Source organism: Lampetra fluviatilis, chromosome 1 (genome assembly GCF_964198595.1).
Source record: "Lampetra fluviatilis chromosome 1, kcLamFluv1.1, whole genome shotgun sequence".
NCBI lineage: Eukaryota > Metazoa > Chordata > Hyperoartia > Petromyzontiformes > Petromyzontidae > Lampetra > Lampetra fluviatilis.
The window spans coordinates 31,905,082-31,922,097 of record NC_136275.1 but is presented as its reverse complement, the minus strand read 5'-3'; the positions used below and the strand labels follow the sequence as shown (position 1 = coordinate 31,922,097).

Sequence of the window (17,016 nt, the reverse complement as noted above, 5' to 3'; positions counted from 1 at the left end):
ACGAAACGTGACACGCTTCAACCAAGGCACTGTGAGCACGACGAGACACGCATGGCAGATGGGCTGCGCTTTAGGGTTCGGAAGGAGCCAACCAAAGTCTCCCACCGAAAACTGTTCGCCGCGAATATTCGAGCAGAGATGGATGTCTATCCCCCAACACGCGATGGTCATATGGCCCATTTGGTGAACGGTATATAGGTGTTGGAGCGAGGGGAAGGCAGAGGGGGTACAAAGCAGGGCACATTGAATGAGGTAACAAATAATAATATAACGTGGAAATTTGAAACAATAAAAGCAGTAGGTGTGCACAGGAGAGACATGCATCACTTAGTTTGAAGGCCACTTACTTCAGCAATCCAAGCACACTGACACGAGGCAGAGAAAGTAACACACTGCGATTTAATACAGCCAATGCACAATGCCATCGTCACGTAGGTAACATCACAAGGGGGGGAAAGAAATCCTCGGAAGCGCCAAGCTCGTCTGGCTAAGAACGAAATCTGTTATTGTGCCTTTTCAGTGGTGGTGAAAGGCGGTCGTCTCCCTGCGCGGGGGAATGTGGAGGAGTTTCCACCGTGGGGTCAGAGCCACCAACAGATCCCAATGCCCCGTTTTGAGCAAGAAAACAGTTCGACTCGCATATTGACCGTGCACGCATTTGTGTGTGTGTGTGTGTACACATGTCGAATTGAATACACAGGGCCCAGATGTGAGTCACGCAATGCCTCTTATAACTATGACGATGATGGTAATGTTTTTTTGGAACACTTGGTAACAGTTTTTTTTATTAACGGATTTCTGTCATATAATTAATGAAGATGAGCATATTACGATTGATGATAAAGTTTAGCTACGCTGTATATATACACACACACCGTTTTGCATTACAGTACTACGAACGAAACAGTAAATTTTACCATCTAAATGCTAACCGCTTACATTTCTGAGAATCGTGTTGAAATTTAAGCACATGACTAAAAAACCTGGAACAAAAATCCTCTTCAATAAGGCCCAGAATATAGTGTATCAAATAAGCAGATGCCAAACTACTGCTCCAGATCCACTCCCACTCCATCTGGAAAACTAATCCAGTCCGTGTTATGCAGCATAACACACGTGCAGTGCGTTTGCGACCACCGCTGCATCACTAACAGGACGCAACATGTGAAAGCGTGAGACCCATACATCACTTACAAGACCACACGTGTAAAACCCACATTGGACATTACTCCATTGTCGAATGGAGCGACATTCAATGCACAATTTCCATGAGGAATACAACTAAACCTTAATCGATTGCGCAGCTAATTATTTTTAACTATCCTGCATTATATGACCAACTACTACTACACTTGCCAAACCTTTCAGTTAATTTGGTTAAATTCGTCTCGACCTGAATCGTGTATCGTTTGAAGGGGGGAGGGGGGGGGTAGTGTTAAATGGGAATGGCGAAGCTTCCGTGGATTTCTACGCTCCCCTTTCCGCCCCCCCCCCCCCATTCCCTCCCGGCAGCGTTGAGAGAGCCGAGCGACGGTAAACTGTCGGGAGTTGCCGCGGAAGGAAAGCGGGCGATCGATCGCGGCGGCGGCGGCGGCATGCAGCATCATTGAGCAGAAACATGGGCGCGGGAGCTTGGGACGAGCGAGGAGGGGACAGACGGGGGGGGGCAGAACCCACACGGCAACGAAGACGACAGAAAATAACCCTCCACAAGGGGCAAGATGCGTGGCTACGGTGGCCCAGAATGCACCGTGGGTTTTGTAATTAGGGTAATTATTATATTTTTGGATCTAAAGTGCGCTCCGGAATTTGGAAAACCAATGGCATCATTGGAACATGGACTGTTCGTTTAAATGTGCAACCGCGTGTGACTGAGTTTGAACATTTAACGGAATGTAAAACAATGGGCACACATATATTGTGTATGCGTCAGGTGTGAACACTTGAAATTGACATTGGTTTCATTTGCAATTCGTGAAAAAAGGTGTAAAGTGCTAAAAGAGCCTTTTTATATTCATAAAAATACCTCTTCACCTGGGTGAAGCCATTATTAGTGACTCATTTCATTTGAAATGAAGGGACCATTCTCAAGCACATCTACCCACACACAAGCAATGCGCTTCTTGCAGCATGAAGATGACAATCCCTACTGTATCTTAAAGAATTGCTGGAATGAGTGTCATTAGCGAACATCTTTCTATGGTGCAATAGATGGTAGTGGCGTGGCTAGAACAACATCTGGCCGCCTTTGTCTCCCCAGTACTGGTGTTCACACACTGCAACAAGTTCTCATGTTATGCTCAGCAGACCTAGAGAGAATTCCCTGTCAAGGTGCTGATTCCACCTGCCACTCAGCTGAGCATGACCAGGTATCAAACCTGCATATCTGGGATTGGAGGCCTACGTGGTAACCATTATATAAATCAAATAAATTCACGGACTTTGTCAATCCATCGCTAGATGAAGGCCTCACTGCCCAGGCCGTGTTGGTCATGGGGCTTGTTGGATCATACTTCACCATACTGGTCAGTGCAGTTAGACCTGATTGGATATCACTCGTCAATGATTTTAGCCACCTGGTCAGATGGCTCAGCGGTGAAGTGAGCGGCTTGTCGACTGATGGTTGCAAATCAAAATCCTGATTGGAGATTGACTCAGTCCATCATTCCGCCAAGGTCGATAAATTGTGTACTACTCTGGGAAAGTAAACTGTGGTTGTCCTATGGATTGACCTGCCCCTGCCATAGGAATGTGTAGTGTATATGTAACCCCTGGCTCAGGACTGTGAACCGGAGATGAGTACCACCTCACTGCTCATTTTAGCAGGAAATCACTTTGACGTGACATCAGCCGTGGTTGGGAACTGAATCGCCGGCTTCATTGCGCAGTGCACTGACAACTGTACCAACTGCTCCATCATCCGTTTCTAATGAAGACCTTTCACCCAATCTTAATCCGCCAGTCGATGAAGGCCTCCTAAAGCCATGTTGATCACGCATTTTTTTATTATCATCATGTACCATACTTCACCACGGAAGGTCAGTGTGGGTTGATGGAGAGATAGCGAGCGACCAATTCTGATATTGCTCGTGACTGATGTTAGCTCTTGACCATTGCGCCACAGTCACAACCCAAGCAAGGAACGCGGGCAGACGGGCCTACCAATTTAAAGTTGAATGTGGCAGAGAGGGCACCTATCCGAAATCTGAACCCCTCCCCGATAACAAACGGTCCTGTCCAGGTGAATGTGTCCTGCTATGCGATGGCACCACTACCACCCCAGGAGACACTATTATTACTGCTCGGTTGAGAAATTAAATTGTGCCTTTGCTCGGATGCACGTGCAATGTGCGACATTCCACTTCTGCCAGAGAATGCGACACCAGGCTCCGGCTAAAACTGTTTCAGCTCTCACTGGTGGGGTGAAATGGAACCTAAGACCAGGCTATAATGGAAATTGGAAACACATCAGTCACGTCTTACAAAAGAAAGGAAAAGGTTATCTTTAAAGTACTGAAGTGAAATGAAATGTATATAAGTTAAAGTAATTACTTTGAGCCCTTTGTCAATCTGGTGATGGCTGAAGGCCTCCCTGCACCGTGTCATTCGTGGGGGAGGGGTTGTTTGACCATAATTCACCATGCAGGGCAGTGTGGGCTGCTGAATGGGTGAGAGGGCCATGGTTCTGTTCAGAGGTCGCTACTCACTGATGTTAGCCGTGACTGGGAATTGAACTCGGTTGCCAGGTTGAGAGCGCAGTTTGTGAACAACTGCACAACCACTTTGGTATTATTTACAATAGACTATTATTTAATATTAAGTATTATTTCACGACAAGCTAATATTTTGAGTATGGTCTCCTTCTTCAGGGCAGAGAGAGAGACGTAGAAAGAAAGCAAAATTTTGTGGCCGACAGTTCGGTATGACGCCTGACAATGCGGTGCCATGAAAAGTCTATTACGTTTCAGAGTTTAAAAAGATGAAAAGTGTGTCGGAATATGTTTCTCCACGAGCAATCACTTTGTAACACGACACCTTTGCAGGTGAACAGGACCCTGCGGGGTGGGCTGGTAGGAACGAATAACCAAAGAATATAAACATAATGTATTATTACACTTGTTAAGCCAGGAAAGCCCCACTGAGTCAAAAGGTTTTTGTAGGGTCCTGCCAAGTGTTTGCAGTAGGGGTCGATGTTGATACACGGACGGACGGACGGACGGACGGACGATATAATCTATTGGTGGTCTGGTCCACTTCGTTCCTACCAGTATAATGTGCTATGAAGTAGGGCCATCATTGCCTGACACGTCACCTATTATATAAAACAGTATATATATTTAAGGAAGCGGAATTGCCCAATGGGTTTTGTTTTAGTTGTGTGTGCGTTGTGCACGACTGCCAATACAGAATAACCAAATAAATTTAAAACGAATTTCTTTGGAACCATTTTTTTGTGTTCAGTTTGTTGTCCTTCCCCCCACACCCCCGATTAGCATGGCTGGCTATGTATGGCGCGAAAGAAGTTCAACATACATACACACACAATTAGTTTTAATGGCTTATTAGGTATTATCTTAATATACGCATGGTGGCTGGGAATGAGCGCTGATGGCAGCCACTGGGGGCAGAGCTGGCGGTTCGACGAAAGAGATGATTTTGACTACAGCAAAGGAGTCCGTGAGTCTACCCACTCGTGCTCTGGGCTTTCGTAGGCACAGGACCCAAAGGCGGTGAGTGGAGGGAATGGAGTTGGCAGCTATGTACGCCAACCATGGCACAATGCCCCCCCCCCCCCCTGCCGTGATTTGAGACTGAATAATTCATTCTCGGTTTACCTTGTGGTGCACGGAGCGTCTCCAGTGGCTGCGGGATTTAAGTGAACCAGCTCAACACAACAAATTAAAGTATTGGCGGTACACCTGGTGCACGGTAAAACAAAATCGCTATGATTATTTATCTTCCAGCGATTCACAACCCCAGTCGAAACATCTTGCGGGGTGCGTCAAAATCAATTCTCGTGAGCAGTCGGAAGGCGAATGTCAGTTGAAATTTTGATTTTAGACTGTTTTATGAGGACCGATGTGTTATGCCGCACCAGTGTACCGCCAATGAGTCCAAATGCCAATTGCAACGCTTACGTGCATGATACTGTGTGCGTAGCGCGAGCAGAATAATAAATTTTTAACCGCTGAATCGATGTGTCGTTACACACAGCTGTAGATTTATAATTCTGATGCATAACTGCTAGCACCCCATCCCCAGTCTCTTCCATTGATGGCCTCTGCTGTGCCGACTTAAGCCTCATTAAATGGGAGAGAAATTTCAGGTTGATGATAACTAAGATCCCTTTGCCGTAGTCGAAACCTGTTCATCAAAACAACGGTGAACCCCGGGCGTTAAGAGCTCTCCTTTGGTTAAAGGGCTCATTTTTCAGCATTTCAACTGAACGTCTTTTTAAGAACCATATTCAAATTATTGTTTTATATTTATATTATTTTATTATTTCCCTTCTACGTGACTTTACCAAAATAACCAATAATATGAATCCCTGCAGTCACGAAAGCTTTAAATCAAAAAGAACCATATTGTCGTTTGGGAGAAGTCTTCAACCACCAGATTGTAAAACATCTATAAAGTACCAATATTTACAGTTAATATTGTCATGTTATTGGCGTAAACAGCTGACTCTGGACTCTGAGTCGCAATGTCTCTCTCTCGTCTCCATCTCTCTCTCTGTGTCTGAAGAAGGGGCACTGCGCACTGTGCGAGATTATTGCTTCAGTTGGAAGGCGGTTGTTTGATGGCGGCAACATGCTTTAGTCAAAAGCTGCTCTGGCTCTGTAACGTGCATCAGAACTGAACACCGAGATGTCCTCTTTTGATTTCCAACTTCAATCCACGTGGATCCCCTCGCCTCTGAAGTCAGATTCAAAGAGCCAGATTCTCATCTTGATCACTTCAGATTATTTTTTGGCCAGGAGACGTCAATATATATGTGGGTTCGTGAACCCATGTGTGGAACTTTGTGTGAAATCCCCGGATATGCATCGTGGGTTTCTCTTTCTTGCCATATGAAGAAAAACAAACATCGTTTCAAGAGTAATTGGCCAAACATACCCAATGCAGGATCCTCATGAAAATTACAAATCAGACTCAGCGAAGCTCTCATGGATAAAAAAAAAACGAATCGATGTTTTAATATTTATAGTTATAAACTTATAAAAGTATTGCATGATGACATTATTACACGTTAATTTAGATTTAAGTAACAACAGATAAGTGTTATTATGCTTGAGCACGTTCAGCTATATAATCAACATTCTGTCTGGTGATTGTCTTCAGCCCACGACCACCAAGTCAAAATACTTGGTCACAATGACGGTCCGAAAAAATCCACTGTCAAATTATTGCGTGACTTAACTTGTTTAAATTCCAGCTCTGACAATCATTGCAGGGCGCATAACAAAACAAAATTACATCCGAAGGATCTTTTGGAAGTATTTATCGAACAACATCTGCCGGGAACCAATCATTGACGCGCGGTGGTGCACCGCTCCGTTGGGAGAGTTTCCGAAAGTAAATGTCTCCATCTTTAATTTGGAGCTTTCGTGACTGCAGTAATTATTCTTTGGTTCTTTCGGTAAAGTCACGTATAAAGATAAAATTATAAATTAAATTAAATATCTTTATACGTGACTTTACCGAAAGAACCAAAGAATAAATGTCTCCATCTCAAGACAAGCATGGCACCAACAGTACATCTGGACTGTAACCGTGGTAAACCATTACCTGGTACGCTGCAGCAATTGCAATGCATTCCCTCTACCGTGTCCCAATATCTCATTCACCTCGAACATCCACACGACGATAACCCCCCCCCCCCCCCACCGCCTCGATGGTTCCGTCCACCTTGTGCAGTGTCAAGAGGTTGGGCAGCGCTCTCACCTTGCTGCCCTCGGTGGGGCCCGCGAGGGGTGGTGGGGGCCCGTTGGCGCTGCCCATGCTCTGCCCGCTCCCGGAGCTGCGCACGCTCACGGCGCTTCCGGTGCTGCCGCTGCTGCGTCGGTCCCCTGGGGGTCGAGGGGTTGGGGGTGGTGGCGATAGCAGGAGGGGAGACGGAGCAAGAGTGGGTGTCAGAAGAGATACACAGAGGGAGAAGATGGTGTGGGGAGACAGGGCAAGAATTGTGTCAAGGTTAATTGGATCCTGTCGCCACGACATGCCAAAACAAGGTACACGTGTGAGTGTACGATTGCAGGTATGGTGTGTGTGTATATATATTTACACACCGAATATATGATTTCAAGAGCTTTGGCCAGCAGTGCAAGCCATTAACTATGTTTGTCTGCACAAATTACTTATTTTATCTGAAAAGTAAGGCACAGACTAACGTGAATAATACGACGAATGTGTCACCATTTCTAATGGGGACTCTACAACACACCGGTGTGCTGAACTAGTAACTAATTGGCGTGGTTTTATTTATGTGACAAACCTGACTAAGTGGCTGTGTCGGGTGGTGGCAGGTCTAACGACACGTTTATATTTACGCAAACTAACCCGAAGAAAAACCTCAATTGCGGGTAATAGCATGAATACAGCACTTTTGGGAGACCGCGTCTGGGCGATTCGTCCATGCGAACGCTTGGACAATAGCATCAATCTTCCACCACACCTGGGTCACGTGCTCTCATCGGCACAAGAGTTGGAATGGGGAAAAAATGGGCACACGGACAATGGTGGGAGACAAGAGGAGGAAGCGGGTGGCAGTCACATGGACAAGAGGGCTGCAGAGTGTCCTGTATCTGGCTCGGCCGGATGCTGCTTGGCCAGGGGGACTCATCAGCAGAGCGAGCGACTCACAGTGAGAAGGGATTGCGAGTTCAAATCCTCGAAGGGGTTTACGCAAACCCATCGTCCTTCTGGTGTAGAAAAGAATAAGTACCACTTCGTGGGGAAGTCAACATTATTATTTTATTTATATTATTATTTATATTGTTTTTATTACTTGTTTTATTATTATTTATCTATTTATTTATTTTTGCCTACGTGAATTTACCGAAAAAACCTAAGAGTATGAATCCTTGCAGTCACGAAAGCTTCAAATCTAGGAAGACAACAGCGGTTGTCCTACGGAGTAAATTCACGCCCACCGTGGGAATGTGGCACTGACACCGCTGGTTCAGGGCTGTGAACGCGACATGAGCACCGATGCCTCAGCGGTCACGAGCAGGAAACCGCTGTGACACCTTCAATGGATAGTGAACCGTTACACCCCGAATGCTACCCCGCGTGCCATCGATACCACAAACACTCGTCGAGTCACTGATTTAGTAGCCTTAATTTGTGTCTCACTGTTCGTACGAAGTGGTCCATTGGGAATGACAGTAAACTGATATGAATGTGCCACAATGAAAACGTACTACTGGAGTATTATATTTAGTAATGGAAACATATTTGTAAGAGAGACACTACTTTTTAGCACGTACTGTACATTACAACTACAGCCCCTTGACATTCAGGACACAAATGGTTGGCTGCAGCTGCCCAAGTTGACTCTGGCTGACTGTGCTTGTAGCTGTGGTTGATTCTGCATGAGTGCGGTTGTAGTAAATGGTTGCTAGTCGTGGTTGACTTCATAAAAGAATATTGTGGCTCTCGATGTGAGTGTTGGCAGACACGACACGCCAATTGCACGATTCAGAAGACACGTCTCATTCGATGTAGAACCTTCATCTCGTTGGATTCACAAATCTCATTTCATACGCAAATCCTCGAGAGAATGTTAAACACATATGCTTCGCGACCAATATCATCCATAATATTTTTTATGGGTTAGATCGCATAAATATATAAATGTGTTGTTAAATCCGCCACCACCCGCCAGAGTCACTTAGGAAGGTTTGTCACGTAAACAGAACGTGCCAATTCGTTACTAGTACAGCACACCGGTGTGTTTGGAGAGCAAAGCCACAACATTTACAATCTTGACTTAAAGCTTTCGTGACTGCAGGAATTCATATTATTTGAGTCTTTCGGTAAAGCCACGTAGATCGAAAAAAATTATCAAAGTAATAACAATATCACGACGTTTCGATCGCAAAACAAGAAATCGTCTTCAGGTAAAGACCATCAGGTGAAGACGATTGCTTGTGTTGCGATCGAAACGTCGTGATATTGTTATTATTTTGATATTTTTTTCTATCTACGTGGCTTTACCGAAAGACCCAAAGAATAACATTTACAAGCTGAGCACCGGCGTGCTGTATGAGTAACAAATTGCCATGTGCTGTTTACGTGACACACCTCACTAATTGGCTGTGTCGGGTGGTGGCGGGTTTAACGACATATTTATATATTTACGCCATCTAACAAAAAAAAACCTCTCTCGAGAATGTCAATTCAAAGCGAGGGTGGACCCAATTGTTAAGACATTAACCCTGGCCACTGTTCGCTGTAACAGTAACATTGAATCAGAGCGGCTCAAACGAGGGGGTCTCACATTGGATTGTTTGGCCAGCTCCTTAGTGTTGTGCAAGCGTGTACTCCGGTTTCCTTCCGGAGAAACCCTACACATGTGAGAGGCCACCGCAATGGGAAGAATGGTCTGCACATGCAGGTTCACAGTGCCATTTGCTGTACTGTACCACTGTCGCCTCTCGAGTCACAATGTCACCTAAGCACACAATGTGCAATTTCGTGCGAATTTCTCCGGTCAAAACGCTGAGTGTGACAGCTCAAGTGTAATTGCTCGCACACAATGACTTCCCACCGCACCTCTCTGATAGAGATCGATAAGGGGTCAATTACTATGAGACGTTATAAGTGCACTGTTCTATTTCCATCAATGAATCAATTAGCGGCAAGTCTTGTGACAAACGTTCTACATGTGACAAAGACTATTGCCTATTAACACTGTTGGGGCAAGTGCTCTTAGCGAGCACCAATGAAGCCTGGCACAGCACACGTAGGGGTGGGTGGCCAGCACCACGCCCGGCCGCCTTTGTCTCCCTAGTGGTGTCATTTACACACCGCACCAGGTACTCATTTAAGGCGGAGTCGACCTAGGGGAGGCTCATGACCAGTTGAGATATTCGTCACTGGTGTTGGTCGTAACGCAGCGCGCTAACCGCTACACTACCGCTCCCCCTTACACACACAGGTAGACACACAAAGATAAAGCTCCCCGAAATTGCCTTTAACAGACTGTTGGGGAAACTGCTGTTAGTGAGCACCCATCAAGGCTGTCACGGCACACGAGTGGGTGGATGGCCAGCACCACGCCCAACCGCCTTTGTCTCCCCCATGATGATGTTTATGCCAGGTATGCTTTTAAGGCTGAGTTAACCTAGACGGGATCCCGGACAAGTTCACACATCACCGATTTTAGTTGTGGCCAGGAATGACACTAAAGTTGCCAAGGTTTTTTTTTTATTAAAATCTTTTACCTGGGAAATACCGCTATATGGAATAATCCCGTTTGTTCTGGTGTCCAGGGTGAGTGTGTGCACCACTGCGCTCGCCCTCCGTGAAAATGATGGGGCTTGCGCTACACCGTTGCTACCATTGTCACCCAGCAATAAAATGTCCTCGCTTAATAACAGAAGACAGCCCCATCATTTCAGTGTATCAGACTCCATTCAATGGGATAACCAAGAGAGGCTCACGCTTCTACCTGCTGCACACATCACTGCACCCTGCTCGTGCCAAGATGGCAACACCATTTTCACAGATTCTCTGGCTCCGTCGCTTGTGCAGCGACCATGGAAACCTCCAACGATGGGAGGTTTCAGTAACAAAAGCCATGATGAAATCAAGAGGTAGTTAGACACGTCATACCAACGTACCTCTTCAGTGGACACAACTATCCAACCAACCAGTTTAGCCTAAAGCCGCAGGGCATGATGGGATTTGTCCTGAAAACCCACCAATCAAACTGAACATGTGAGATAAAAAACAAGAGTTTTATAACCCATCGGATTCCTCCAGTATATATAAAATAAATATTCTGATTCTTAAATGTGGCTATCAAGAAAGTATTCCCTTAACATGTTTTCATAACGGAAGGAGCGACACAAGCACTGCAAAGATTCGTGTATCTGCGCATTGCAGGTCCCTGCGTATTGCAGATATACATTTGTGTATCTGCACATTGCAGATACACAAACAGATACACAAACCACAGGGACTTGCTAATACACAGTGTGCCATGTACAAAGCCAGCGATAGCACGAGCAAGCAGGCGCTTCCCCATGCAGCAGGGGAAAGGTGTAACGAGTGAATATGCGGACCAAAAACAGCTCCTTGCGGAGCACACGTTTTTTTTACACAGCACATTCGCTTTCTAAGTCAAATTGGACAGATACACAAATACAACTCGATGGTCAATCACCCCCCGTAAATTCCTCTACCCCTCTTCTTGCAAGGTGAGGAATTTAAAACAGCTGCAGGACAATTTGTTCTATATCTTTAAATATTGCCTATTCTTATTTAAATCAAATTGGGCCTAGGAATGCAGCACATCTGTGCATTAGGCTTTGACCTCGATGCAACAGTTCTACACATAATGCTATGTGCTAGCGACATTTTATGATTTTTTTTATTTTAATGCAAATTAGTTGATTTCAAATAAAAATGTTGTTTATTGAAGGATTGAAACGATTACCCGTAATAGATGTTGTTTTGTTAGATCACATGAATATAATTGCGTCTTTAAACCCGCCACCACCCGACACAACCAATTAGTAAGGTTTGTCACATCAAGAGAACATGCAAATTCGTTACAAGTTCAGCACACCTGTGTGTTGGAGAATAAACCCGCAACATCCACAATTCGAGTGCGACATTTATATTTACGCAATCTAACCTAGAAACCTCTATTATGGATATTGGGCATGCAAGTCTACGTGTTAAAATGAAGGGATTGGTACTCAATAGCTACTAATTTAGATATGCACGGTTTGCTACGTATGGTGCAAACGAAGTTCAACATACATGCATATGCCGAATTCAAAACGGTTCATCAGGAAACATTTAACAAGTAATTGTTAACTAGCCCCATTATGTAATGTTCAGTCTCGTGCATCTACGTAGATAGCAAAATAATAATAAATCTAAGTAATAAAATAAAAATACTAAAATTAAATAAAAACCACAACGTTTCGATCGCAACACAAGCGGTCGCCATCAGGGGGGTTAGCCTCTATGGGAGAAACCGGATAACCCAGAGGTAACCCATGCAGAAGGTAACATACCGCTGCACTCCCTTGCAGCCCTTATAATGCTATACACGTTATTGCTTGCCAAATTGTATCTCGATTGTGCGATTGGCAATTTTCCAACCAACTTTTATTTTAATGGGCAGCACTTATTCGAACAAGAAAATGGAATTGGAAACCTGGCATGAGATATTTTTTTCCCCAAATTGGCGGTGCAGGTTTGAGATGTGGATGTTGCAAGGACGTGATTGATGACCAAATCAAGCGCTCCTTTTGAGGCGGGAATCTCATTTGCCATTGTAGACATCATTGTCAACACCCTTTTCCATGTAGATACATCTGGAAGCACCAATTCAGGTTGACTAAAACGTCCTTCATTTCAATACATCAAAGTTTGTGCATTTACAGGTAAAATCCACTTTTTTTTACCGTAAACATACAGAACCGATGCCAAACCGTATCTGTTTGTGCTCTCGTACGCCAATGCTTTCATGTGGAGGAGGACCGATGGTATGGAGGATGGCTTGACAAATGTGGGAATCGGGAGGTTCGTAACAGTGGAGGAGGTGGCCTTCGATACCTGACAGGGGCCTCCGCAGAACCCAGATGTCCTCACTGGAGGAGGGGGACGGCTGTGCGGAGCCGCCCCCATCCGCCACCCGCTGGATGGATGGGGAGCCTGCCCGCCCGCACACGCACACACGCACACGCACGCACACACGCACACGCACGCACACGCAGACACACGCGCACACTCGCTCGCCAGGAGGCAGGCAGGCAGGCGGGCAGGCAGGCAGGTGGGCGGGCAGGCATGCAGGTAGCATGTCGCACAGGTTCATAGCCAGGCAGTTGAGTCGGTCACATAAAGGTGGGCAGACGTAAGCAGATTGGAGGGACGTACAGGTGGGTGAGCACATAGGTGGGTGGGGTGTTAATGCAGGTGGGAAGATAGGTGGGAAAGGTGACAAGAGTAAGCAGACAGGCAGGTGAGATGGCCAATGCAGGTGGGCATATGGACGGGTGTGACGGTCGCAGATCGGCAGGTCATACAGACAAACGCATAGGTGGGGATGTCAGGTGAGCAGGTAGGATGGCCACACGGATGCATCGGCAGGTGTGCACTCGCGTTGAATGCATGTTTTACACACGCGCACAGGTATGTGTGTATGCACACGCACGCATAGACGCATGCACGCATGTGCAAGTATGCACGTGGGCAGGCATGCAAGGAGACTCATGAGCAATTGGACAATGCACACATGCACACACACACACGCACGCGCGCACGTGCAAACACACAAAGACACACACGCACACAGGACTGTTAACAGATACGTTTAACAAGAGCCAAGCACCTACAATTATGTCACTAAGAAAATATCCTAAAACGAGCATGCAATAATGCGTCCTCCATTCCGTTCACACGTACATACAGGGACCTGTGCGATGCATTCTCCCAAAGAACGAACGCAAAGCGTGTCCCTTGCATTGGCATTGCATTGTGTCTACCACAACAGCAGAAGCGGCCCGTAGAGAACGGTGCACAAGCGCGACTGCAATCTGAGATGTCCCATTCGTCTTGATAAAAAAATCCGTCCAAGGGTTAATACGGTCTTCGTAACAGCCCAGAAACGACTGCACTGCAATCCTGCAATAGCCGGAGCAATGCGTGTGACAGAAGCTGCCTATTTATTTTTTCTGTCTCATGTCATTTGCACTGTATTCATATTGTGCCATCTCAGTCCTGCCACGACGTGCAACGTCTCTTTGGAACTCGCGCACAGCAGCAGCAGCAGCAGCGTCTGGCCTCTTGGTTAAGGGGGAACGCTCTCTGCCCAAGTTGATTTCTCAGAACCACATCGATTCAGATCCCACCAAGTGTTCCCTTATCCCGGACGACTCACTTCACCTTCAACGCAAATGAGGTTCACGTCCTAATAATACATTTTTGATTGTCATTATTGAAGGGTCTGTCTGCGAGTCAATGTCTAATATTAGGTCATTATTCACACGCAAATTGAAAAAAACGTTTCGTCGTGAAACGTATTAACATTTATTTCTGATCAGTAGACAGTGCAGTCTCTACCTAGTATTCACTCTGGACTGTCTCTTTTGCTATTAAGGACCAATGCCCAAAGTTATATATTCATAATTTTAAGACAATTTTATAGTGTTGAGTCTGTTGTTATTTGTGCTTGTGCATCACTGCCAATGTAGCATCGCCCAATAAAATGCCGCATTTTTCATAAATATTTGGCTGAAAAACTATTAGGTGACGAATGTACTTCTCTTACTTGTGATGATTATTTATATATATTCGGAGGAATATGAGGGAAAACTGTGAAGTTATACTACTGTTCGGAAGGACGAAAATAAATTAACCAACATTTAGTCCTAAAAGCTAAACTTTAGGTTTTTTGTACATGTGTTTCTTAAACATTTAAAAATGTGTGATGATTATTCTTTGGGTCTTTCGGTAAAGTCATGTACTTAGGTTTAAAGAAAATAACAAAAAAACTACGACGTTTCGACCCCCTTTCCTGATGACGACCGCTTGTGTTGCAATCGAAACGTCGTAGTTTTTTTTATAAGTTTGATATTTTCTTTGAACCTATCTACGTGACTTTACCAAAAGACCCAAAGAATATGAATTCCTGCAGTCACGAAAGCTTTAAGTCAAGATTTATGTGTGATGCTTTAATAAAAAGGTAATACGAGAGGTTTCTAGAAATTGGATGATAGAACAATGGAGATAGACTCGCTGGGCCAAAGGCTTCATGGCCACGTTTCACATTTTCCTGCCGCAAATGATCTTTATTTTAAAAATCACTAAACTAAATTTTGTTTGTATCTGGAGACACCTAAACAGGTTTAAAAAAAATAATCAGTTCCCCAATGCAAAGCAAATTCTAAAATGGATCTGTCTGCACTACTTTACCAGCGAAAGTTAAAGTGAATTGAGTCTTCATTAACAATAATCGCTCTCTCGAAATAGACTTACAAATTACAAGCTTGCCAACGCAGTATGTCTCTTATCTGTTATCACTCACTTTGGAACACCGAGTGTTTGATCCTATCCATGATTTCTTACCACACATTTAGGGGTGGAGTGATGCACTGCTTAATCGCCTTATATGGTTCGTTAAGCTCAGGATCATCATCATCATCATATTCAGCTATAATTAATCCACTGCTGGATGAAGGCCTTCTATCTCTCATGGCCCTGCAACATAACAATCCGTCTAGCGCAGGGGTAGGGAACGTCCGGCCCGCGGGCCGTACGAGGCCCACGAAATCATTTGGTGTGGCCCTGCCAAGGCAACCGCAGGCGGGACTCGAAATTCAATAAATCTCGGAGCAAACCTGGAAAAGCAGTTGCGAGTAGCAGCATCATCAATACCAGCTAACATCACACGCCTCACCAAAGAGAAGCAGTTCCAGCCATCACATTAGTGGTGGGTTAATTAAATGTTTGACCAAATATAACGGGCTAATTTTTAAGTTGATAATTTTTGTATGGTCCGCGAATGATGTTATAAATATCCAAATGGCCCTTGGCAGAAAAAAGGTTCCCCACCCCTGGTTCAGCGCCTGCACACGAGCTCAATTTAATCACTCCATCTCCCATGGGAGACAGCATCTTGGGCCCGTTCCCTCCATTGGCTGCACACTCTGCTCTCATTCTTGCCCACAGGCCATCCTTCCTTCGAGCGACGAGTCCTACCCGAGTCCAGTTACTTTTATGAAGTCAAAACGATGTCTTCGACCCGGTTGTGTATTTCCTCTAAGCCATGTGCTCCCCTTCCTGTGTCAATGGAAGCCCAAGCACACAGTCATTCAGAGTAAAAGCTCATGGTACATGCATCGAACTGTGCATGTCAAAATGCAGGTATGGCGACAGCCCACATTTTTGCAGGCAATGGGTTCAAGGGACCCATCGAGTCACTGCAGGCTGCTACATTCACCGACATTAATCAAAATAACCAATTTGGAATACAATCGCGACCCTGAAACGCAATAATTATACTGCAAGGAGGGCACATATTTGAACCCCAATCAATTGTAGAAGTTAGGCTTTGCTTTTCATATGTCATCTCTGTTTAGATATACTCTTTAATGTTCTCTGAGAATTCTGCTGTTAATAGAGATGTATGTGTTCGACTGACACTGCACCAATTATCAATATTGATGATTTTCAACCCATTTTCAATCCACCGTTCAAGAGATGCCCCCGCCCCACCAAAATCCTTGTTGGCCATTAGAACAATGCTCCCATACTAGACAATGCTGCTTCACGTAGATTGGTGAATGGGGGGGGGGGGGCGAGAGAGACCCAGGACCTTACTATCATAACACACTAAAAAAAACGATATGTAATGAACTGTCACTGTTATAAAAATGCACCATCACCAGTAGTGAGCCCCCCCCCCTCTCGCCCAGCCCGTGAGCATTGTGCTTTGGGGGGCTCCTGCCTGTGGAATTGTGAGCGCCCCCTTTTGATTTTCATCGCTCGCGCTGAGTTCCCAGGTTCTTGTAAAAACGAAACAAAAATCACCATCCAGCCCTCAACTCACAATAACAAGTAGATAATTTTCAATGACACATGACAAAAGTAAAAACACGTTTAGCATTCAAACGTGTTTTTTAAAAAATCTATTTAGAAATCTATGGAATGTTGTGAGTGAGCAGCTACTCAGAATCTTTATCAGAATCTTCATTCAGACCGCAGGGGGAGGAGGAATCCGGTGAACTACGAAGCGCTTTTCTTCTCAGATGTCTGGTAGAGGCGCATCAACGA

The 17,016-nt window shown here is 45.1% G+C and overlaps 1 protein-coding gene across 5 annotated transcripts in view; it reads right to left on the bottom strand.

Annotated features, from left to right (window-relative positions):
• LOC144934737 (caskin-1-like) overlaps positions 1–17,016 on the bottom strand; it is a 151,011-nt gene that overhangs the window by 38,368 nt on the left and 95,627 nt on the right. For 4 of the 5 annotated variants that reach the window (XM_078860851.1, XM_078860824.1, XM_078860832.1 and 1 more), the window contains 2 exons: positions 12,799–12,897; positions 6,946–7,070 (listed from right to left, as the gene is read on the bottom strand). In XM_078860851.1, coding sequence (XP_078716977.1) covers positions 6,946–7,070; positions 12,799–12,897 — 224 coding nt within the window. The remainder of the gene's footprint in view (positions 1–6,945; positions 7,071–12,798; positions 12,898–17,016) is intronic. The other variant, XM_078860842.1, reaches the window with a different exon arrangement.